This window comes from Spodoptera frugiperda, chromosome 20 (assembly GCF_023101765.2).
Source record: "Spodoptera frugiperda isolate SF20-4 chromosome 20, AGI-APGP_CSIRO_Sfru_2.0, whole genome shotgun sequence".
Lineage (NCBI taxonomy): Eukaryota > Metazoa > Arthropoda > Insecta > Lepidoptera > Noctuidae > Spodoptera > Spodoptera frugiperda.
In genome coordinates, this window is record NC_064231.1 from 5,951,576 (window position 1) to 5,977,904 (window position 26,329).

Here is a 26,329-nt window from a genome sequence, read left to right on the forward strand (position 1 = left end):
GTTGGTAAGCACCTAGTTTGATTTACCTACTAAACAAAATTGTTAAAAGAACCCATGGACAAAAAGTGACTTTTCGACGATTACTGCAATTAACTTTTTAGAAAAAATAATGATTAGTTTGCGCTAATTTGCGGAGATTTGTTTTGGTCCATCCTGTGAAGTTTCTTACAATTTTCAAACACATTTCGTATCTATGCATAGATAAATGTAATGACTAAATTTTAATTAAAATAGGTAGGTATTGGTAGGTAGGTGTTATTATACAAACTGTCACTTACCTGAGCTCTAACTGCGGCTAGATGCAGTTGCGTTGCTCTGTAGTCGTATTTCTTTACAGATATATCTTCCTGTTGTAATAAACAAAAGTATTTTAGAACAAAATAAAATGATGTCCTTAAACGAAAACAAAATAATGTCGATATTTACGTAAAAATAAATAAAAAATAAAGGAAAAACAAAAATACAGCACTCTGTTATTACAAAAGTTTACTAAACAAAAGACAATCACATTTCGAATATTATTGTTTTCTTCTTTTTTTCCTATATTGTATTCAGCCAGATATGCCGCGATTTATTTACAACCTCTTTACGCTAGCGTCGTTGCTAGACTGAATAAAAACGGCATCTACCGATGTCGCATACAAGTCTGTAGGCACCTTGTACCTTTTACATCGCTTGTGGTTGGGTGTTGTCAGACCTCTGTTTAGTTCACGGGATGCGCCAAAGATGGCTCTAGTAGGGCTATTACTACTACGAGGACTAGAAAAAGATGGCCCCACTAGTAATTATAAGTTTTTAAATTAAACGTTTTGTTCATGAAAAACATCTATTTCTGTAAAAAGTAATTCCAAATTTTCTAAATTTCATATAACTTACCTCACATACCTATCATAGGCAACCTAAATAAGTAGGCGAGAAGGTAAGTTTAATCTCGTGGAAATATTAAATCGTAAAGGTTTACCCGTAACTGCTAATTAACTAGGCATGCAAGTGTAAGCAACAACTGGCAAAGTATTGCCACTTGTATATCCATTGTGCTTTATCCTCCAATACCAAGCTAAGCGTAAAATTTTAATGATGCTGAATTCAGGCCGATTTTGTTTTCGCTCCAAAAATGTTTTCGATTTAGCTTTATGGACGAATTCATATTTCCAAGTTTCCTTTATATTTTACAACTTTGATAATGTTATTTTCAAATTATTTATATAAAATGTCTCTTTTGCATGGTGTTTACCGTTTGTGCGCGACTCAATCAAATCAAAGTCAATTTGATTTAATAGGGTAGATGACAAATTTTTATTTTAATGTTCATCTTGTAGATTATTTTAAAACATTAGCCACGTATTTTTTTTTTTTCTTACGGAAACAAATACTTTCGAAGATACATCGATTTGAAATATTGTCGTACGTCAGTTCTAGGTACATTTTATAAGTAGGTACGTAGAAATTTAGAAATTACGTATTTGCTCCCACTCCTAAACTTTGTTTCTTTTTAAGAAGCTAAGAAGCTTTCCAAGTTGCTTATATGACAAAATAAAAAAAATACGTGTCTAATAATTTTTCATTACCTAACTTAATAGATTTTTAATTTTCATACCCTGTCATCACCCGTATAATGGCAATGGTTTGGTATTTTTTTGTTTCCTATACATATTTGCATAAGATAAAAAGTAAAAACTTACCTGTATTTCGTTTACTTTGTTGTAAAGATTACTTTCGATACCTCTGCTTTGATGTCGACCCAGTTGATCAAGACTTTCCTGCGAAAAAATGTTTACGAATTAGTAATGTACCTATTAGTATGTATGTATTGTGTGTAGGTATAACACTCCATATTAGAGGTTAACATTAAAAATACTCGTAACTTATGAGATCCTCTTCAACGATTAGTTTGACTACATAAGAGTTATTTACTAGGTTTGTACATATCATTAGATAAATTAGATTATCTTATTTACTTGTAGCTGTTTGATTTGAATTTCTAAGTCCATTGCGTCTTTTTTCAACTGTTCGTAGTTGACGCGCGCTTGTCCGCCCATCCGGTCCAGAAGTATTTCTCCACGTAGAATAGGAGGCATGCTTTCCTGTTGAAATAATAAAAAACATATATTAACAATTATTTTAAATCTTTAAAGGATAGTTTCTGGTCAGATCTAAGTACTTGATAAATGACTTGACTGATATCAATTACCTAAAACCCTAGGTACTACATCCTCCTTAGTTATTTTGCCCCAATTTTTGATTCCTGTCTTGTGCAATTTTAGACTTTTTGTTCAAAACTCTCCCTATCATAACTTGCCTAAATACGTTGGTAAACTTTATAATACCTACCGCAAGTATTCCAGTAATTAAAATGTAGGTTAGGTAGTATGTACCTAAGTACCTAATTACAGTACATTAGGTAAACCACGGTTAGACGGTCACCTACAAGATAGAACATAATACAGGGACGCTATTCAAGATGGACACTTTTCTTTTACAACCTTGTACCGAATTGCTCTTGGGAATCAGTAAAACTTACTTCAACTGTTTCATTATGTTTACGTTACAATAACTATGTACTATGATTATGACTATAACACTGTGACCCATTTTTTAATGGTGGTAGTCAAAAATGGTGCTACACAAACTGATCGTCTAATCATCATCAGTACAGCGACAGATGGTAGATTTTATACCCACCGACAAGGACTTTACACGGTTAAAGACCTAAAAAATATATTTTGTTTACCATGATTGTGTGAAAATTCTATAGGTTTTATTCCTAATCCTATGAAAAATCTAGAAACGAGCTCTCTTCTAACATGCATAATTCTTTATTTTTCTTTCTTCCGATTGTGTAGAGTGGAGTCTATTAAAATGTAAGTAAGCAATCAATTATGCCAGCAGCCTGATAAAATGAATCAAGTTAACGTAACAAAGGACTACTGAACACTGCGCCTGTTTATAACTCTCGTTAAATATTTTATTTGAATAAATTATGCTTCTATTTAACAAAGAAAATTGTGGTGTTTTGATGTAGATTACGGGTTTTGGGTCAAACAGTAATGTGGGTATAAAATACGATTTTAATTCTAACGGAACGTAGAAAATGTTTTGATACGAATATGACTTTTATTGTGTTTGTGTCAAATTAAAAACCATGCAATTATAATTTTAATTTGGGAATTTCTCTACGAATCTCTACGAAAGGTGTTCAACAATTTATTTTACCCAATCTTCCCTGTAATATGGCGTTAACTAATCTTAAATTGAGGATGTCTGAATGCCTAACTTTAAGTATTGTGATGACCAAAATCTCGTGCAACAACTCTCAAAGCCTGCCTATTCCATGTGAATGAGTTTAGCACTCGCAGTTACTTCGGAGTAATTGAACTTCATCAATTAGAGACTGTTTTGCACCAGTATCTAGTACGTCTATATAGGTATAGTTATTTATACACATGTCACCACCCCTACCTTCATTTATTATATCGACGCTTTTTTTTTTTTTTTTTTTTTTTTGAGGGGGGAAAATCATCCAATGACTTCTCCCGCCTTGGGTGAGGCGGGAGGGAGTGTCAGACTCTTACTGACTAAAAACCACCCCGTTCCTTCTCCTGCTTTGAGCCGGAGCCCCGGTAACCTTTTACGTTGTCCGCAGCTCCGGATCAGGCATCAGCCCTACTGGGCCCCATCTGTGGTGGTCTGGCTCTTTGAGGCGCGCGCGGAACGCGACGCGCCGTACGCACGGGTCTGGTTCTGGTCGGGCGGCGAGCTACCCTTGCTCGCCGTCCGCAGACCCGCACTTACGGTGGCCGGAGATCGTCACGCGATCCCCGACGCCCGGAGTGTCTTCTGCGGCGGCTGGGGCGTGAGGAGGATCGTTCCCTCACGCGCTCCGCCTCCTCCTTAGCTAGCATGACTGCTTCGCAGAAGGAGGAGACGGCGTCCCATTCCCTCTCGCTCCGCATCATGGCCTGAACCAAAGCCGGACGCGAGAGGTCACCGTCGCCGATCACATCCCTAAGGACACGGCGGTGCTCAGCCCATGCAGGGCACACCGCTACTGTATGCTCCACCGTGTCCTCCGGGTGGTCCACGCAATGCCGACACCCGGGCGTTTCCTCCCGCCGAATCCGAAACAGGAACCTACCGAAACTTCCGTGTCCGGTAAGCACCTGCGTCAGGCGGTAGGTGAGGACGCCGTGACGCCTCTCTAGCCACTCCTCAAAGAGGGGACTTACCGCTGCTATAACAGCGAGCCCAACGCTGGAAAGGCAAAATGTATTAAGCGCCACTTTGGTCGAAAATGAGTTATATATTCCGTTGGAATCGTCTGATTTTTCTCTTTCGAATGGTCTATGTCACGCCTTAATTTGAGCATTTTGATGGCGGTTAATACACCGGTGATTTTAGACTTTTTCGTATTTTTTTTTGTTTTAAATCCATTCATATTTTTACTTTGGCTCATAAAGCGTACATGATAGTAACAAACTATTGATAAGTCATTTATATCTGCTTAAGTTTACAACTAGATTAGTTTTAAAACTCTTTACCTTTCCCTTTTTCTAAAAAATAACGCAATAAAACATTTTACAGATTGGCAATTATTATAAAATCTACACATAAGTCAATTTCCTATAGAATATAACACACTTTTCTAGCTCATTTTATGCAGCTTTTTGTTCGTTAAGACATGTTTTACCTGGACATGGTGAGTATGGTTAACTGACTTAAGTCAATTTTACCTAACCAAGATTATGGGCCAGCGTTGTATTAACTCCAAAATCTTGGACACGAAGACACCTAGATTATTTTCTATTATTACATTTCATAGTAAACGTTATTCGTAATAATTATTTTGATTTTCAATGAAAAAGCTCCAGTAATTAATTAGTTATGATTTTTTTTGCAAAATTTGAAACTTCAAATCGCTCTACTGAACAATTCATATAATGGCGGTTAATACATTTTGCCTTTCCAGCGTCGATATCTATGATGACCCCTACTCTTATGACGGGTGTCATGTCAAGGGCCGAAAAATGTGCAGCAACTGGGTAGGAGCGCTCTCTATAACAGTGTTATCAAAGAGAGAGAAAGAGAGCTGCAAGAGAAGACTATCACGATACGTTAATGTGATGTTCTTGAAGACGTTACAATTGTGGTGAAAGCGTTGTAACCAAAAGGTAGGTATTGAATTGTGATTGATGGACATTAGTTAGACATTATTTAAAAACCAAACCATGTACATTATATTCTTTGGTAAGTAAGTATATTATTATGAAACTTATTTAATTACTAAGTGTCTGAGTACTCACGAACCGAATGTGTGAAATGTGACAAAATTTGCAATTTAATATAATCTCAAGTATGAAGTTACTTGAAATCTGTGTTCAAGAGTATTGTAGGAGAGCTTAAGTATGAATATATGTAGGTATATCTAAGTTGCTACATACTTACAGGCGGGAGTTTGTGACAATGAATGTATCGTACTTAAGGTTATATGAAAATTACTTAGTAAGTAAGTTTTTTAAGTAAGTACACTACCTGTACTTTACAAAATAATTTGGTATGCAGATAAGAAAATAACGATTCAGTATAGATACATACATAATAAATGGTTACGTACTTACTGTTTGTCGACCTAAATCAATTTTTATGTTTTTACGTGTCAACTCATGTCCTGTCCATGTACTCTTATTTCGTCCGTTTCACAGAGGTCGCAAACGAATAATGTATACGAGTTAGTATACCTAGAGTAATAAAATAAAACTATTTCAGCAATTGTATTTTAAGCTTTTCAAAGATTATCCCTTTCATAAGCAGAGTGGAACGAACAATCATTTTAATGGAAGCTACAGATTTTATTACGAATTCGACTATAAAAGGTGCTGCAATAAAACAAGTGAAGTTAACGTCTAGTTATAAAATGATAACATTGTATTTTACTAAACTGTTTAAGAACACTAAGTACTATTTTGTATGTATTACAGAACCTGGTTGTTAGGTATTTATCAGTAGATAGCGAGACAATGTCATAAATGTTTGATAAAAAGATAAACTGATGACATACACATTCAGATTTTGTCAATTTTATCTTCGGATAAACTATCTATAGTCCTATTACTGTCGGTTTTTATAAAAGAATATCAAAATCGGGTTTTACATTTTGAAACTAAAATTCACATTAACATTCAGTTTGTTATCCGAACACTGCTTTTAACAAACCAAATCTTTTGTAACCGTTAGATTAGGTTAGTTTAGTATACCAACACTTTTGTGTCCGATAATGGAGCACACGGACTTAGAAAGTACCTATTTACTCTGACCTTGATAGACCCGGGTTGTATTTCCCAGAAAAGAAGAAGTACGCTAACCAATGGTTAGGTACTATCTCTATACTGAACCAATCTCTATTTTCTTAGCTGCATACCAAATAAATGGGCTGAATGTACTCGTACTGGCACCAAACTCACGGCTAGATATTTAATATTTACAAACACATTTAATTACCTCACACATCACAAAACCATACAAAGGTGTCACCCATCAATTTTATTACAATCGTACACGCACATATACAACAGAATATCCACATCTATTCACTATAAGCTCTCTGATGTAAGTACCCATTGTCTCCGGTGATCTGTCTTAATTACCTGTAAACTAGTGCGCAGACTTCCTTTTAATTAACTATGGATAGCTACAGGTATGTCAATGTCTTGCCATTAGCATCGGAAGCTTATCCAGATTAGTAGGTACAGGACGAACTAAGGTGTATTTAGTTAATGCCTGTATTTCGAACTATCGTCGCAGATGTTAATTACTCGATAGGACATATATGACGGAGCCTCAATTGAGAGTTCTATGATCAACTTTCGAATAAAACGTAATAAATGATTCCTATATTAAAAGAGGCTAATCTATTCTATTGTTATGCACCAATTGCAGTTCCGTATTATAACTAAATCCATCAATAATACTAGTATTGAAAATAGAATTTGAGTCAACCTTGTGATCACTTGAATAACGAAGCAATATCATCAGTAGCAGTATTAATCAACATTACAATTAGAGAAATTCCGATCATCTTCAAAGGAAGCATCAAATAACAATTAATTTGTTCCTTGTTTCACCAATTTGGGAAACGTACAACAGACAATATAAACGTATTTTTAGTATAGTTAGGAAGACCTTAGGGATGCCGCTCGGGAAAGTTCTTAATAAGGAAATGACCTCATTAATCTACACACACGTCGCCTTCCAAACAAGATTGAACAGTACCTAATATACCTACAGGTATACACTAACCACACAGGTATAAAAAGTACAAACAGGTGAACTGGCTAGATAATGTAATACTAAAAGTGGATGCTGGTGGAGAAATGTTTCTTTCGAATTCTTAGTGTCTAGTAGTTAGTGACATTGTGTCCGGTATATAGTTATAGGATCGTTTGTTCCGTCTACTCAATGTAATGGGATGAGAAAACTAGTGTAAAAGCAGGTGCATTAGTGGTACATCACCGGTCACCAACATCTGGAGAAAAGCATTATGTAATAAGCCGGTAAACGAGCAGACGGATCACCTGATGGTAAGCAATTGCCACTGCCCATAGACTCTTGAAACACCAGAGACGTTACAAGTGCGTTGAAAATTAATTTGAAATGTTTTAATTTTGGAGCAGATTAAGAAAATTGTTCAGAGTTCATAGACGTATGACCAGTCTACAAACATAACCATGTTTAAAATTACATGTTTGATTATACTCTATATTCTGCTCCAATAAGTTTATTTAAATCACAAGTAACGCCAAAATCTTCGCTTCAATATCAATTTCTGCTTTCAAAATAAAGATGGGATAATAATTTAATCGCGTCCGTTTCGAAGTTGTACGTTTAATCCCCTAAGCAATTTGAAGTAATCCCTCTCCATGGCGGCTTTGGGTTAGTCGAAACGATAAATAAATAATGGAACTTGTTATTGCGGGTTCTGGGCTTTATAGGCTAGGGAAACTATTTAAGTCATGAAAAGTTATATTGTCGTCACTGTTTGTCGTTGCATATTTGCATACTTATATTACATCCCATTATAAATGGAATTGTGCCCAGTATATGGCAATAGGGTCACCCCGTATTACATGGGACTTATAATTCAAATGTTGAAAAGTGGGTGTACATTGTATAGCGGCTTTACGTGCCGTAATGTGCACCTCTGTTTTCTCCTTCGGGGATAAAAAGCGTGACGTTTTGTACGATTATAGGTAATTACTATTCCTAGTCTGTAGGATATTTGTAGGACATTATAAAGTTTGATGCCGAATCTAGTTAATCGTCCTCGCATGGGTACGAAATGAAATATGAAACATGGCTGGTAACGAAATCGTATCTTTTACAATAACCGTTTCTGTTGGAGTGGTTCTGCTCTACCCCTAGTGAAGGAACAAATGAAGCAGGCACGTTTTGCCAGTGTGTTTGCATCTACTACCGGTCAAAGTATAATGCCAATATTCATTAGTGTTATAAAACAAAATATTATATTACATTATACCAACGTCCAAATTGGGGCAAGCAGTAAATTATGGCATACAACGAAATAATTTGCTGAACTGCGTGATCTATTTCACTTTTGACAGGAACCTCAACCCTCGTCATTTCCCTTCTTTATTTATTCAAATATTACCGCGGGAACGTCCAGGGGTGGGTCGTCAGCGTCTGGTGGGTATGGTGGTAGGAATGCCCTCTTCGGTGGTCGCATGGGAGGCGTGGCAGTGAGCAGGGTCCTCGCCAGGTGTGCCAAGTCGGCTGTGCTGGACACTGCGCGAGCTTGAGCACACAGAGACTCGTAGCGGCGAAGCTGGTTGTTGCTCTGTTGGAAATATAATTTACATTAGTATGTGATAGGATGATACCTACGTAAAATATTATATTTGTCGTTTCAAAAGTGCCTAATTTAGGATTAATTGAAATAAATGCTTTAAGTTTGACTTTGATTATTTTATAAAAAGCTTATTACATTGATTTATATGTCAATAATTTTTATTAAGTGGAATTATAATTCCAGATTTTCTGTCTTGGTTCTTTGTTTTATAGCAGATGTTTATTAAACAGTTTAGTATCTTCAGCGAACTTCGAAATGTATAGAGAAAAGTGAAAAGCAATAAGGAAATAAATAAGATAGCCTGCGAGCACTTACATAAAAAGTGTTTGTGTAAGTTGCCTTTAGGGGCGCATTTGTTTGGTGAAAAAAGTCTTTTCTGGGTTTGTGTAGCGCGTATATTGTGCCTAAATGACACAAACAGACCTAACACAACATTTACTGATCCATGCTTAGTGATACCACTTCTAGCTAGTGGCTGTACTTTGGTTTAATTGAGGACGTGATGTTTTTCCCCTCTAGGATAACAATAAATGTTCCTATTGCTATTTGCTTCGCTTAAAAATGTCTGATTTCTATGACGAAGCACAAAAATACACGTCGATGTTAAAACCTCCTTTTCTGTTGGTTAAAAATGTTTCATGTATCAAAGTGCGACCGATATCAACCACTTTAGTTTCTGGGTCGTCGGTCGTCGAAAACATTGTGTTCATGTAAAAGCTCTAATGGAACGCATTGCAGTTACAGTGCCGTATCCATTTTTATGGTTACTTTCAAAACAAAAGTTACCTGATTCTGAACTGTACATTTTCAGAAATAATTAAGGTTGGATAGAAAATGGGAAGGATACTTAAGAATGGATTAAACTATTTTATTTTTAAAGACGTTGCCCCGCACTGGATTTTTTCCTGTATCGTGGCTGTGTTTATTTATAAAGGTATCAAATAAATACATGACACCCAGACCCGAAGCAATAAATAATTTGTAGATCACACAAAGAATTGCTCCGTGCGGGAATCGGAACCACTACACGTTACGCGGCAGCCAGGTGCTCAACCGTGCAGTCAATTTAATTAGATAGATAATTTTGGGAAAGCTGTCATGGTTCTATTTTTTACATTTTTGATTGGTTGTGTCTAACGAAGATAACAGGTAGGACCTCAAAAGGGTAAATAAATACCAAATGCTCGTATCTGAAAGTAATTTACAAGTTGGGAATAACCGCTGTGCAAATCCCGATATAATATCAGTCCCATTGTGTAAAACGGATATTTTAATTGCCTTATTTGAATAAGAAGTGCCTGTTAGTAACCAAAGCGGGTTCGATGTAACAGACGTTTATGAGAATAACCTCTAATGGTCGCTATAATGTTTTTAAAATATTGTTTATTGTATTACAACAGTGGGCAAAGTATTTTGTGACTACATAACATCTTTATGAATTGATTTATACAACTTCGGTGCAATAAATGTTTGCTATGTTGCTCTTTATCAGATAATACTTTTGTTGGGCGGACTTTTGAAATTAGTTCAATTAGGTTTCCAAAACAATTTTCCATTTTTTGAAAATTGGAAGCACAATGTTCAATGTGAACTCTCAAAACAAATTTCTCTTCATGCCCATTCAGTCCCCTAAAAATAGATCCCTTTGATTAGATAATGTAAAAAACACGGAAATTCAATCCGAATAACATCATCAATGTGATTGAAAAAACTATTGCTTTATTCACTTTAACCAAGTTACCTTTAATCTTTTAAATCTGTAGAGTTTGCTTACAATCGCTATCCTCTCGAGATATAAAAGATACAGGCCAATCCACTTTATCTTCGGAAGTTATCTAATGGTTCTATGTAATAACTGTCTAACTTCATCAGCTCAGGCAACTTGTAACGGGCAACTAATGCGGACACAAGATGGATGACTCCCAACTGTCATTTTGACATGACATTGCATTTACTAAGTTCCTGAATATTTTGTGAATTTCGACGTATGATGTATCCTTTATCAAAAGTCCAAAAGGCTTGGGGAAACTATTTGAGCCGGAGCTGGTTCAATGTTATTACCGTACGTACCTACGCTTTGTTCTCTAGGATACGCATCTCCAATGATGTTCTTGGAAATGGAAATCCGTGCCTTAGTTTTAGATTTTTCGAGTCGACTCTAGAATTTTTCGTATAGACAAGTTTGCTTTGTCGTTTATGAATGTACACAGAAAGTAGGTGACGATGAATAACTTCGTGATTCCTTTCTAATAGTTGTATAGTCGGCGATACGAGCACAAAGGTTCTTTAAGGTATTTATTATTTCCAACATTGTAGATCGTTTAAAAGTTCTCTTCAAATGCATTACTTAGATTTAATTTTTGTATACAATCTTGAGACTGACGTTTTCATTTTAGGTAAAAATTATAAAATAAAATAAAATAAGTTGAATACTGTCGTAATATACTTACTACAATTTAGTTTAGAAGTCCAGCTCAAAAATACATATTTTGATTGGGTAGTGTTTAATGAAAGTAATTACTATTGAATACTTACTTCCGAAAGAGAATACAACATTATGTTGTGTATAGCGTGATTGCAAATCCGATCATTAACAACAATTAACACAATGCTTACTTCAAAATATTAATATAGTTCGGTACGGATCTCATTGAACGTATCAGTTCCTCTCTTCATTAAATTGATGTTTCCACGTTGTATCAATATAAATTTTCCAACAGACAATTTAAGCGATTTAATATAATTGGTAGTTAAATGGACTGGTGAATTTGTATGTCATGCTACGTTATAAATATTTCCTTTTGCGAAATACGAAAACAGTATTTTCATGAATAAATATGTACATACTTTGTAGGCTTCACTTTGTAACTCGTTTACTGTCGAGCACTTGTTTATAAGGTTTTCATTTCATCATTACGTAAAGTTTTTTAATACCGCAAAATTCCGATACACTCCATTTCTCAATAGTAAACAGACTTTTACATTTACTCCATGGAGATTTCTCCATCAGAAATCTATACCAGACTGATTTCAGTCTAACAAAAAATCTATTTACCTTATCAGTTATAATTTCTCCTTCTTGACAGATCGCTTCGCTCACCGCTGAAGTAACATCAGTCAGTATTTCTTCCAATTCCTGAAATAAAAATTTAAATGATAAATAAATAAAATGATCACCTGATCCACCTTCAAACAAAATAATTAAGCTCTTATATGATTTTAAGTCAAAATTTAAATCTCATTTTGCGCTAGCTTAAATGTTCATAACTCTACAAACTACTACAGACAAACGATTTAATTTATTCAACAATAAAATCGGCTTCTGACATCTGAAGCTACGTGAGTGATCCTCAGTTTAATTAAAGCTGGAGTTAGTTGGAGCCTCTGTTCGGGGCTTGAAGCTCCTTCAACTGCGGCGCCGTGAGGGCTGTCAAACATCACGAATTCGATCTACGAACGAACAACGAGCCGTTCGATGTCACATGTCAATACCAATTGTCTTGGGAACTTGGGATCCGACCTACTTCTTTTTTGTCGATTTTATAAGCCAATTTCGTGGTGCATGGATTTCCGTATTTCAATCAGAATTCAAGTTAGAATTCCGTCAAACTTCAGCCCTAGTTCGAGTATATAGTTGTGTTTTGTTTCCTCTTGAAGATGGATTCCCCTAAGGTAAAGTTGGATGAGGACGGCACTTACATTATAATACGACTATAATATTGAGTTCTGAAACTTGTCTTGAAGACATCGTATCATCGAGCGATGTGATAGTCGTTACCAATTAATAAAGTTTAAACGATTCTGAGAACTTAATATGTATGCTTAGCTTAAACAAAACTAGTCCCAACTAAGTAATAAAATTACACTTGGTTTCTGAGAGTCTGAATACATAGTAAAGTTTTTGAACTTATTGGTAGGCTAAGAAGCGATTTCTTGAGATTACATAGGAGTGTTTAATTGGTTACCCTAATTCTCAAAAGTAAACATTGTCTAGGTAAACATGCCAAAGTTTATTCTTATACGCTTTTGTGATCCATTAAGGCAGTTCAATACATTTTATAGCCTCTAATTAGTTTTTTTAGTATAAGTCTTTATCGGTTCTAGAATATCCTAGGGTTCTTACAATTTCGTACAAAATACCTATTAGCTTTCATTACTTCCTAAAGTACCTACTTAACCTAATTCAAAACTAAATACTGATACAATTAGAGTCTAAAATTGCTTGTGAGCCTGCTAGCCTAGTTACCTGTAGTATTGTAGGAAGAGTGTGTTTATGGTACTGGTCCAGCATGGCGTTGGTGGCTGTCAGTTGCTGCACGTACGTGTTGTGGGAGTCATAGTACGTGGCTAACGTCGCTGGCGTCGGGTTGTTGCAGTAGTTCAAGAAAGCTCCTCTGTAATCTTGACGACTCTGGAAATTGTAAGGAAATGATTTATAATCATTTAATGATTACTATAGATTATGTAGATGTACAATTTTATAGGCAGACTTAATACCGTATGCTGTGCTTTGCCTGATTGAGCTTGACACGGACGTAAGGGCCGACTCGGCAGTCACATTTGACGCCACTACATTTGGTCAACAATACGATAAATTGACAATGATTATTGATTATTTAAATCATAAGAGGAATATGAACGTATAATATGTTGTCAGCTAGGACTTTTTTTTTTGTTTTTGATCTACTTTTATAACTATCTTTATTCTTTATAATTTTAACACTTGTTTTTAAATACATAATACGTATCTATTAATTTATTAAGAAACCGATGGAATGAACGCTATAGAAAATTCTCCAGGGAAAGGAATAAAGAACACGAATTCAAACGTACTACACAAAATTCTCGTTTGAACGTTGAACATCATGCTTACAACCTCACAACAACGGTTACGGAAAACATAATCTCAGGTCGAGATATTTACCTTTGAAACGGTAAACGTTCATGCATTCGAATGCAGGCGGGATTTGAAGACTACAATAGCAATCTGTATTCTTCAATATTGTCTGTTTCAATACCATCCTTCCATTTACTTGTAACAACAAGAGAATTTTTCCTTCTCAAAATGTTGAAAGGTAAGATTGCTGAGCTAAGCTGGTTATTTCATTGTCGTCTCGTGCAGTGTGTATAAGTTAAGCCGCTTATTCCATTGTCACGTTATATGGTTCACAAACTTCGCACAGTCGAACCACGAACGTTTGCAGTACTTAAATGCTGTTATTAAAATGTATTCCGTTATTTGCCTCCCCGACATTCTCTTGTTTTATATCGGAATTAACTTCGCTTCTCTTGTTTTATAAAACGGTGACATAATAATACTGATACATGCTATTTATCTGGGACATTTAAAATTAGTTTTGCAGCGTGACATTGTGTCGCGTATGTGTGGGCTATTTATTGCCATATTTAATCCCTCTGTGCATTAGTTATTGCATTTCGCGATGGAAAATGAGTCATGATACGTAACGCAATATACCGCGTCGGTATCCTGCTTTAGTGCTGCGATCAATTTTATAGATACTCGCACAGGTCGTTCGACCGCACGGCTGATTGCTCTCCAATATGCTGCCGGCGAAGCGAATAAAGATCACACGTGATCTCAATTAATTTCGCGCTGAAGATTTTTATTGAGCTTTGTCTGAATGCACTCGCTATGCAGTTTAACAATCATGAATTCTTTACTGAACAGTATTGTAAATAGTAAAAGTAAAAATAACTAAGTGTTAAGCAAAAAAATACTAAACAACAAAATTGAAATGGAATAAAGATAAGATATTGATAAACATAAAAATAATTTAACACTCAATACGAGGCATAAAACTCCGTGAGCTGTTAAAAGAAAAACGTAGAGTTCAGTATATATTTGTAGGCACTTATCGAAATGGAAAATAAAATAAGAAACGACGAAAGCTCGGTCTACCGTACGGAAGATTATATGAAGAGTTCAGCTTTGATTTTATGTCCCATTACTTGTCTGATTGTCGTTAAAACAGCGTTGATGTGTTTAGTCGATTTGCTAAAAAATATATTACAATATAAATTGTCAACGTTGACATGAACCTCAAAATACATTAACTACGTAGGTACATTGCGTTGAAGTCTCGTCACCAACATTTATAGACAAGTTATAAAAGATTAATAGTGCCTCGCGTCGATCTCAAAGATATTCAAATGCATTATTTAGAGGTTAGAGTTGCACGGGATATTCAGCTTTGAATTATTTATAAGCACTTACAGTATGAGTTTTCTTTGTAAACTTGGTCGACCGTCACATTTACCCTTTTGAACGACAACAAGGAAGTGGATGAAGGTGGTTACTTTTATTAATTTGACTGTGAAATAAATAAGTATGTATAAAAAGTTTAGTGTGTATACATAAGCACATTGGTCAAGTGGTCGCATATCTAAACAATTTATTAAGGAACTTGATCTCGTTCGAAAATCTACAAAATCTGAACAGTTAAGCCAGCTAAGCTATTGAGTAACTTTCGCGGTCCACCATGTCATTGGTTGTGAGAATTATCTCGACCAATGATGGGCGAGAATGGGATCGAACTCACTTCGAAAATTGGAATCGACAGTTAGAGAATTGACTCTTTGGCAACCGGCTTACTCGCGGTTGTAATATGATTAATAACGTAGTTGGCAAAAACTGGGATTCACTTTCTTACTTTTTGCCAATCGCCAAGTATAACTTGTTATGATGGGTAAAGTCTCGTAAAGTTCTGACATCGGAAAGTATTTAGGCCGATTTGAGAATGAAGAAAGAACTCTGTAAAATTGTTTAAGGGAATGAGCAAGTAATCTCGTTTTAACACATCTCTGTGTCCTTTTGCGAACGTCAAATTGATTCGACGAACACTCACACTTCTCTCTGAGATTGGACCGATGCTTAAATCCAATTTCTTCCGGTATTTCCGGATAGATTCGCTACTATTTCAATGATATAGTTTACGAAGCTAAGATAAAATCAATGTTCCGTCAAACGAATGTTGTGCCTTTTCTTCTTTGTGGTTGTTTAACGGTTTATGCCAGTCTCGTTATTACATTTACTTCCAGAAAATTTACTTCATTTCACCATAATGATAATTTAAATCATACTCCATCAACAGAACACAACAACTGAGAAGAATGACAAACAGTTTTTGTATTCTATGAAATCCTGCACTGATATACCTATTACATTTATCACAAAGTACAGATGTATACAAAAATGCCTCCATTAACTTCGGTAAGTTACATGTCTACACATAGATTCAATATGTTTGGCTCCAAAAACCCCATGACCCGAGATTTTGACAAAGTATCTTCCGATAAGAGGTGATAGTTCGATAAAAGGCACTATACATTATGAAGTCAGTCGGTCTCATGACCCCACTCCTGTAAGCCCCATGTTTTTAATACCATTACAACATCTGGCCACCCTTTCAAGGTACAACCTTAGCATTGCTGTATTAATTAATTATTCAGCGTGACTAGCGATGTTTGCTTTTATAATAACCAGGGAAATTAGAATATGGGTTACATAAAACTAGGTCAGTAGTTTTATCTATAAGACCCATGTCAATACATAAATAATTACTGTAGTACTTGAACGTGACTTTTGAGAATTCGTAAAATGTTGTTGTTGTTTTGTTTACAAAGGTCGAACGATATTTTTAACTGAATGCTGCTTCTAGCGAGCAATAAATGTCTGAAACATTCTTCGAAAGGAAAAATGTAGCGAGAAAATATATTAACGTAAAAAATATACCTACCTGTGGAATTTAGAAGACTTAGCCATTTTTTCCGGCCTGCTTCGCTGATCTTTGTGGGTATTAAGCACTAGGGCTTGAGCTCAATACCTTTTAATAAGAATTAAGTAATATTCTTACTTCATGCTTTGGTTCCTGTTTTTATTTTAACATTGCAGTGGTGTCATCCTTATTAAAAAGGATTATCTAGACACACAGGCAGTCATGTCCGCCAATTCGAGCAAAATAACCGACACACCGGCCGTGGGTTATATTACACGAACCATTTCGGGCCAAGTTCGACCCACCTATAACTCAAAATCTATTTTATCTACGCATATGAAATTTCTAGTATCTGTCGAGATCTACTTACTTATCTAAAATACAAAATTTCATTAATGTACCTATTGTAGGTCTTGAGATATTGACGTGTAGAAAATCGCTATTTTTACTATACACTCACTGACTGACTGACTCACTCACTCATCAAAAACCTAGACCACTTCCAATTGTCGTATTGACTTGAAATTTGGCATGGAGGTAGGTTGCTAGGTCAAGGTAAAGGAAAAAATCTGAAAATGGCCAAGTGTGAGTCGGTTTTAGAAATAATGAAGGTGTAAATTCATACCCCTAAGGAACTAAAACAAAAATTTATCTATATCTTCCAATGGTCGTACCGACCTAAAATTCGTTACGAAGATTTGTATTTAGTCAAAATAAATAAAAAAAAAACCTAACAAAAATAAATGAAATCCCACCCAAAACATAAATGTGAAAGGCTGCCAAGTTCGATAATATTGGAATGCTTCGCCTATAAAAGAAGTGAGATCTAAATAAGTACCAAGTTCCATACACAGACTTCAGTTAAAAATCTATAACTTGGCAAGTTTTAATAGAAAATTATATACTTGACTCATTGCGTTTAGTAGGTTTATAACAAAGTGTGTGAAAACTTGCCAACTTGTTATATCATTTTTAACTGAAGTCTGTGTATGGAACTTGGTACTTATTTAGATCTCACTTCTTTTATAGGCGAAGCATTCCAATATTATCGAACTTGGCAGCCTTTCACATTTATGTTTTGGGTGGGATTAACACCACAGGATCATCTCTGCCTATTTTAGTATAACTGTAGGAATATAACATAAAATTGACATGGTTTTATTACTCCACGGTCATACCTTATTCAGTTGGTCATCAGCCTTCCCGAGGATAACTTCGCAGCCCTCTCGATGTGCGAACAGCTTCCTAGCCTGGACCTTCATGTGGAAGGTCCGTTCTATGAGCGGTGTGGAGACCAGTCTCTCCAAGGACTGTGCTGCATTGTTGAACCCTATGACGTCAGCCTCCACCTCCTGGAGTAACGTCTCCCAAGTGTGGAACAGTGATGATGGACATGTTGCTCTGGAAAGAAAGAAAAAGTAACATTAAGATATTTTGTTGTTTTTGTTGAATTTAGAGCTGGGCCTCGTATTTATCGGGTGTAATTATATTTTCTTTTTCAAAACATCGACAGCTTAATAAAAACTAGTAACCACTTTACCTCTAAAGAATTTTACCACTATGCTATTACTCTATATTGTAAAACTCGCTTCGAGCTGACCACAAACAATCGAATAGCGAATTCACTTGTTTCGAAAATTGAAAGCAATCCACACGAGTTCACAGCCCGACACCTATCCAATTGCGAAGTTTGTTCAGCGAAGAGCAATTGGATTGGCAAAGAAAATTAGTACTGTACCGTAATTCTTATCCATATTGCTTTGAATAGTGATCAACTCAACATGTAGTGATCTATCATTGGGTGACAATGTAATTTACTTCCCATAGCTCATCCTGCGTACGGTATATGCACATACGTATTCATATATGTTTGGTTGTCATCGATCTTAGTGAAGCCGTCGTGAGAGCTATATGATGGTATTGAGTTGGCTGGCGTATCGACAGCTTACGAAACTAGCTCATTGTAGTAATCCTATTGTGCAATATCGAGTAATATATTGTTGTGTTCCATTTTACATTAGTTAGTTTCGTTGTTTGTATTTCTTAATTAAGGCCGTGGCCTCGAGTCCATTGGATGCGGGTAGTAAGTAGGTGTAGGATTTGGCCTGTTACTAATTTGGCATAATTTAGAAGTTGAAGAATTTCCAGCTAATAATACTTATTACATTGGATCATACTGTGGATCATTTATATCATTACCGACTTTACAATCATTCCGTCGTCATGACGCCATGATAAGTCGTCAAAGAATGCCTTCTCATTATGCTGGTTTCAAAGAAAACCTTGACTACTTGCAGATACCTAAGCGTTTGTGACTACCACAAACCAAATAACTTCATCATACCCCTTATTAATCTGTCACTAGTTGTTGCGGACCACTTTAGCTGTCAGCAGAAGTAATTGTCCATATGAAAGTGCATGCAATCGCTACTATTGTGGCCGTGAGTGTGAAGTGACGTCATTTGTCACGGGTAGAGCGAAAATGTGAAGTGTATTAAGAGCAAACTGATAGTAAATCAAACATTGTTGAACAATAAAATAAAGTTTACTGATTGGGCTAATAATTAATGATTAAAAAAGAGCAGCCTATAAGATCATTTTTGATGGACTATTTATTACTTAGTTTGCTACTTAGCGGTACCTATTTCATGTGTTGCAGTTTTATTTCGTTTGCCTATCATTTCAAAAAAAAGTTGAGTCAAGTCAAATGACGGATAAAATACTCTTGTTTATTTATCTCATTTAATGAACATTAAGTTCAGTTCAGTGGATTTCAGTCGAAAACAACCTAATGAATTCAATTTTAGGAATATTACATTACACGATGAGTATCTATAAAACGACTTACAACATGTTTTTATAAATCTGTTTAAATATTGCCAAAGTTTTCGATAAAGTAAAAGAAGAATAACTGCCGCACTCACTCATTTAATGATTACTTGAAGTATTCCTTACGATTTTGTTCTGTAAACAAATGCTAAGGAATATGTTAAGTAAGCAAAAATAAAAATGACTCTGAGTACGGCAGTAATTCTGTCAAATTCAAGTAGCGAATTAAACAAGTGTTAAAATAATAGTATCATGCATGCATGTATGAAGCGGTTGCCCGCCAACCTACCGCCTGCAAATGAAACATCAATAAGGTTAAAAGCTTCCACTTTCATAATCCGACCGCACGTCTATTATTGTGTTAAACCACGTTTTTGTTCTGAACCCCTTTCGCCTTTAAAATAACCATTAGTGAATTGAAATTTGCAAACGATAGTACAAATTGGATTTCTCTATAATAACGTCAAACGCACTCTTGTTTCATTTCGTTACTAATATCTAAGACATCCAATAATAATTTTAAGATGTACCTTGACAATTATTTGGCAAAATTAATGAGCTTAAACTTGTCAGGAGCAGATAATTTTCTGGTTTACCAGAGACCAAGTATTAAAGGACGCAATTTACTTTTATTAATAGCAAGTCTCGTCGAACCACAAGTTCGATATTTCGTGAAAACAACTTTCCGATGTTGTTGAAATGAGATACGATTATCACGAGCCACTGAACATTGTCCGAAAACTTTTTGCGTCTTCGTTTTTTATCAAGATACATCTGTGAAGATTAAAATATAATTGAATTCTGTATATTTAATAGACACAATTCGAGTATAATTTTCACCAAAATATTCTCTCACACAATCATATTATCTGCTCTTAATGACAAGGGACTAATTGCTTTTGGATTGTTGAACCAAATATCAGAAACAGTATTCTGTTGTTCATATTAGATACGTATAGAAACAATGTATAAAAACAAATATAAACAATATTTAATACACAAAAAGCCAGTCTAGCCTAGACTTAGTTTGTTGGGCGGCAATGTTGTGATAAGTTACTATCCTAGCTAAATGCTAAAGTTAAACAAACCTATAAACATTCAACATTATCTAGGTACATAAAAGTGCTTAACGAAAGTATTTCGAAAAGTTTACGTTTTAAAATGCAAAATAAGGACGGGCACACAATGTGAAACTTTTATCAATATCCGATAACCAATAAGTGCATCGACTTCTCTTGTAGGTACTTTGAGTTGATGCTCGCTAAGTGGAGAGATAGCAGCCATTGCTGAAACCGGGTCACAGGCTTTTGATATCTACAATTTAGGACACATACTCATGCAAAAATATCGATATTACAATTTTATCATTTGGTAGTCCCTAATTAGGATGCGTACTCGTGTGTCATTTATAAATAAAAAATCATATTTGGTACAACTTTGTAACCCTTATTTTGATGTTTTAAAGTTGGATATAAAATCATCTGAACATACATTTATGATAACTTGTTTTTAAACAGTTTCATGTTTCAAATAAACACCAAAAGTAACGTTACAAACGTTCCTACTTCGCAATTCGATTTGTAAAATAAAACATACTTACAAAAACAATTTGGACTGTGCACACTGGAAAACGAGCTTAACAATTACATAGTTTTAATTTGAATTTCAAATCCGACAAATTAGGTCGAGCCTAGGTAAAAGCTCGCCCACTGGGAGCGGTGGAGATTAAAGGCCTTTGTTTCATCGTATATTGAATGTTTATTGTACATCATTTTATGGATATCGTTGGCTTTCATTCATAATTAGTTCTACCCAGTCTACCCTGGATACAAGAGGATATTATCCTAGTGTGGGGCCAGGTTGAAAAATGGGTTGAAATAACTTTTCGTACAACATATATGCTAAAGCATGAATTTTTTATTACTGTTAATTCGTATTTTTTTTTTTACAGAGAACGATTAGTACAGCGGCTTTTAAACAGATATTTGTTTTTTATACCATCGACAAAATGCTTTTGTAAACAAAATTATTGACGTTTTAAAACTTCAAAGTGGAGTTTGGCCTTGATCTAACGTCCCTTTTTGCTTTCGATATTCTAAGGCTTGGTTTACATGACACAGCGGATAACGACACGACATAAAGAGCTCTCAGTCAGTCACAGACGTGCTAGAGTGGTTATTGTGAACCCCGCTCAACACTCGGAATTATTGGAAAAACCGGGGCATCACTAAGATTAGTTTCAATTTATTATCTTTAGCGGGTTTTATACGTTCAAAGGCCTTTATCAAAGCTGGGATCTAATGTAATACTCTTAGTGGCCCTAAATTTTATGGCGTAATTTATAAATTGAAATGCAAATATTTGTTGATCCGATAAACGATAATTTTTCAATTTAATACATTTATGATTCTATCTTAGGCTTTTAATATTTAAATGGAATTTATTTTTAAAGCAGTTACTAATAAAAAAACAAATGTAAATATTAACCGGATCGATTTTTGATTTACTTAGTTATTGCAGGTTTTTAAAAGACGTAGTGATCGATTCTGACGTTGAGCTACTTCTACCAGCGAAGAGTCACGATCTTGAGCTTTTCCGCTGTATGGAAACTATCGTGAAATGTTGACTGTAATTAGTATCGCAGACTCATTCTGTTAAAATCTCTAGATGTTATTTAAATCAATAAATAAGAATATTCTAATAAAAAAGTTTTAGCCAAGTGCAGCATAGTAAGATTTTAAAAACGTATAATCTGACTGTAAGTACAGAAAGATGGAGAGGCATGAAATTTACTTTGAAAAATAGTACTGTGAAATGTGAACCAACCATAGTATAGATGGACTACTGTGGACATACCCATCAAGACTACAGTTTCAATATTGACACGACTCTGTTGTGCAACAGCCGGCAGCTTACCAACAAAAGAAAACAATTGCCAATCTATTACTTGGAATCTCGATTGCAGTTCCGTGTTTCTGGTTTTGTTCTCCAAATTTCTACTTTGATATAACTTGGTATATGCTACATTTTTGTTTGCATTCGTGTTAGAAACATACTTTGGCGTACTTAGTTGTAATCTTTAATCTAAGTAACACAATAATGTTTGATTTGGGAATTGAGGAGTAGACTCTATGTTCGGCAGTGGTATTGGCTTGATCAATGAAGCGATTTAATTTTCACATTTGTCAGTCACCTTAATTTGTAAATATTTGCGTTAATAAATTAACTAAAAATCACGGTTTACTCACGTAAATTAATGGAGAAAAGCTGTATTAGTTTCGAGTCACAGAGGGACTCTTCATCATGAGCAGCGTTATTATAAAAATATTTGCGTAACTGTTTCATAAAATATGTGTTTAACATTAATGTAATTCTAACTAATACTAACCAAGTTAATACCTAATTCTGATTCCATAATAACCTTAGGAAAATACACCCATTTGGTACACACACAGCTCAATAGGCATTCATTTCGAATCTTGTATTCCATTAAGAATTCTAATAACCCGGTTTCCAACAAAGGATTAACAAATACCTTTTATAAATATTGGATTCCAATTAACTGTAGTGTTTCACTACGTGTCATAAAGTTTACTCCTTACTAAAGCTGGTGGTTGTACTGTAGTCCATTTTATCTTCTCCCGGAACACTTTAATGGCCATTTGTCTTCTTAACTGTCCGTCATTCAGACAGAGGTCCGCTTTTTACACCCTCGACTATTTGACCGGTCTAAATAGTATAACGACACGCCTGTGATTCAGTAAATACTTAGGTAGAGGTGTGTTCATAGTAGCCTAACTGTTTCCTAGAATTTAACATATATCCTCTCAGCCGTTATTCAATGTCTAATAGATCTATAAATATGCATATACATAATTCTTAAATTCGATTTCTATCTTCAAAAAGTCTGTGTTATTCTTTCACAGAAATTACCCACTTTGCAGCCATGAATATTCATCACGTTAAAGGATTTGTCCCAGTGGTTATAAAAGGTTTTTTATTATTCACCCCCAAGAAAAGAGTCTTAATTTCTTTTAGAACTTCGGAAACACTTATATTTAAATCAAACTGAAAGTTTTTCCACTTGGAAACGCTTTGCAACAAATTAGTGTCAATCTGATTAAACTTTACTGCACTTCAGTACCGGTGGCTTTGTTTTTAAGTTTGTTTAAGTTTATTTTTCTTGTTTCTACAAACGTTTGTTCACTAAACGGTTACCTGTTAACTACGAGTTCTCCATTAGAGAGCCATTAAGAGGGATCAGACAGCTCTATTCACAAGTAGTATGGAAGTCATTTATCAACGTTTGACAGCAACAGGGTTCATAGGACGACACGTTGGTTAAGAGGCTCTGAAACTAATCATGGACGTCAACCGCTAAAAGGGCTTGTCGAGAATATGCTCGGAGGAACTAAATTGAGTCCTACGTCGTAACTGGCGACGTAATGAAACTTTGAAGACCTAGGAGAGACCAGGATTGATATTTGTATGAATAATTTTGTTTGCGTAGCGATGAGTTTCTTAAACAAATATTATTTAGATTTGTTTTTGTTTTAGGCCCCGGACCTATGTATTTGTCCGTTGCATTGTCGCAGCTTTCCATATATTTTTTATGACATGCCCCATATGTCGCAGCGTAATGAATAAGTGGGGCCAGGGCCTTACGATATTAATATCTCTTTTGATCGAATATTTAAGTCCCTATACTACATAAATTAAAGAATATGTAAGTACAAAACTAATTGAAACGATAAGTTCTTTATGAATACTGAATAATGTTAGTACGTCAAGCACAAAACTCTGTTATATTAATTTTTCTCTAGTACAGACCGTGATATAATTTTATTTACACAATCATTTAGTACAATTGACCACGCAAATACCAGTAAATGGTTTGATAAATTTGAGTGTTGGAATATTATTTGTTTAGGACGAAAATTGAATCGGAAATCGTATCAATAACGAGAATAATTTTAAAAGGTAAACAGTATTTTTGTTTGAAATATGTATTAAAGGGGAAAATGCTTATTTATGTTTAAAGGAAACAAAGGTTGATAACAGATCTGTATATGTACCAATATGTGGAAAAAAATGGCGGATATTTGAACTGTCGATATAGGGTACAATACAATTTATTGAGAATTGAATGTGGCATGTAAAATAAATAGGATGAAATATTTAACGAGCTGGATGCGGAGTTCGGTGTCTTAATGGAGTCTCGCCACAACTGACAGAGCTGAGAGCGAAGCGAGTGGGGTTTACTTTACTGCGGTAAAACCAATGTCAACAATAACTTTGTATTGCTTTTTACATGATATTATGATACATTTTTACAACAAATAAAACAGAGACTGATTTTAATGGTGTTTTCGTAAACAACATTATTTACAGTTCATATTGAATTACTTAATTGACATCGAAACAATTGTAAGATATCATTCTATAGGTTTGATTTTAGTCCATTTTAGCTGTAGTCCATTAGATTTTTTTATCAATTAAAATTCGATTATTGGAAATTGGAAGCGGTCGTCGTTTATTTAACGAAACGTTTTCATATTTGATTGATGATTCTCTCGAGTGAAAATATTGCCTCGACAAGTTCGGTTTGTTACCACAGTGAATGAATGATATTTTTATACATCTTTAAAATTAGTATGTATTTTAGTGTCTCTTAAATTTAAGACTTGTGTCAGACAGTTCCTTATCATGGGAGGACCCATGATAAGGAAAAGTGTGTAAAAAAACTCAGTGGGTGCCAGTCAAACAAAAATTCATTTTCCTTAGATTTTTTGTTGGTAGGTAATTACTTGTTTCTGTATTAAATACTTTAAGTATGAGTTTTATTTCTGAATCAATATTAATTTACTAAATATACCACATTCATAACAGAGAATTTTGTCAGCTACTCGTAGCGTTAACCTATTTCAATATTGATATAACAATTACAGTTTGCGAAGCCCTAGTATTATATTGTCATGAATTCAATCAAAATTGTGGTTTGTTTCAATATTAATATGTTCTTCTGTTTACACCAAAAGTCATAGCAATGAGAATAAATTAATCGTTTAAGAGTGAGGCCGCATTACCCGTTGTGGTGCATTGCGCTGTCGCAACGTCTTTTCTCATATATTTTTCCCAAAAAATGAAGCGGGAGGTAGGTTGATATGTTGGAGCAACGGATATCATATTTGTATCTGAGACACAGCTGCAATGTCGCTCGTCGTGGCAACCCTGGTGGGGTATACAATGCGTGGTTCCTTTACGACGATGCAATGGACGTATTTGTCCTCACTCTAGGGCCTCACTCTAAAGCGTGGTTGAAGTGCATTGTTGGCAAATACGTACTTTAACATTTAAAATCGTGACAAGTACGACATAAAACTTATTTTTGAACAATTTAAATATTGTAATGATATTCTTTGATTAAACTTTTTCCTGTGACCGCGAGGTCGAAGCCGCTGTGTAATAGCTAGTTGTTTAAAATTATTTCATTACGTGTCACTCCCTTTTCACCAGTAACGTTAGTACCTACGTGTCCCATATTACCCCTCTAAACAACTTACTATAAAACGAACCACATATGCATGTCATTCATACAGAAACGACAAGTTGTAATCGCTTCTACGAGTAATGTAATTATGTCACACTGCACTCTCCTTCACTTCGTAATATTCAGGACTTTTAGACTCGAAACTATAGGAGAATTAAATCTTATGTTTTACTATTATTTGATGTACGTGTACACATTTTTACGTACCTATTGTGCGTAAAGAACTGTTCATTTCGAAATTGTAATTTAAATTAATAGGTATGTTTTATATTAATAATTTTATGTTAATATATTTTATCTTCATACGGAATATGATTAAACTTAGGTATCTACATATTTCAAATTTAGATAGTA

The 26,329-nt window shown here is 35.0% G+C and overlaps 1 protein-coding gene across 12 annotated transcripts in view; it reads right to left on the reverse strand.

Moving 5' to 3' along the window:
• The window catches only part of LOC118281882 (uncharacterized), a 173,360-nt gene that overhangs the window by 34,002 nt on the left and 113,029 nt on the right, over positions 1-26,329 (reverse strand). For all 12 annotated transcript variants that reach the window (XM_035602658.2, XM_050701701.1, XM_035602676.2 and 9 more), the window contains 7 exons: positions 17,775-17,997; positions 13,107-13,271; positions 11,916-11,996; positions 8,663-8,848; positions 1,959-2,084; positions 1,683-1,760; positions 279-347 (listed from right to left, as the gene is read on the reverse strand). In XM_035602658.2, coding sequence (XP_035458551.1) covers positions 279-347; positions 1,683-1,760; positions 1,959-2,084; positions 8,663-8,848; positions 11,916-11,996; positions 13,107-13,271; positions 17,775-17,997 — 928 coding nt within the window. The remainder of the gene's footprint in view (positions 1-278; positions 348-1,682; positions 1,761-1,958; positions 2,085-8,662; positions 8,849-11,915; positions 11,997-13,106; positions 13,272-17,774; positions 17,998-26,329) is intronic.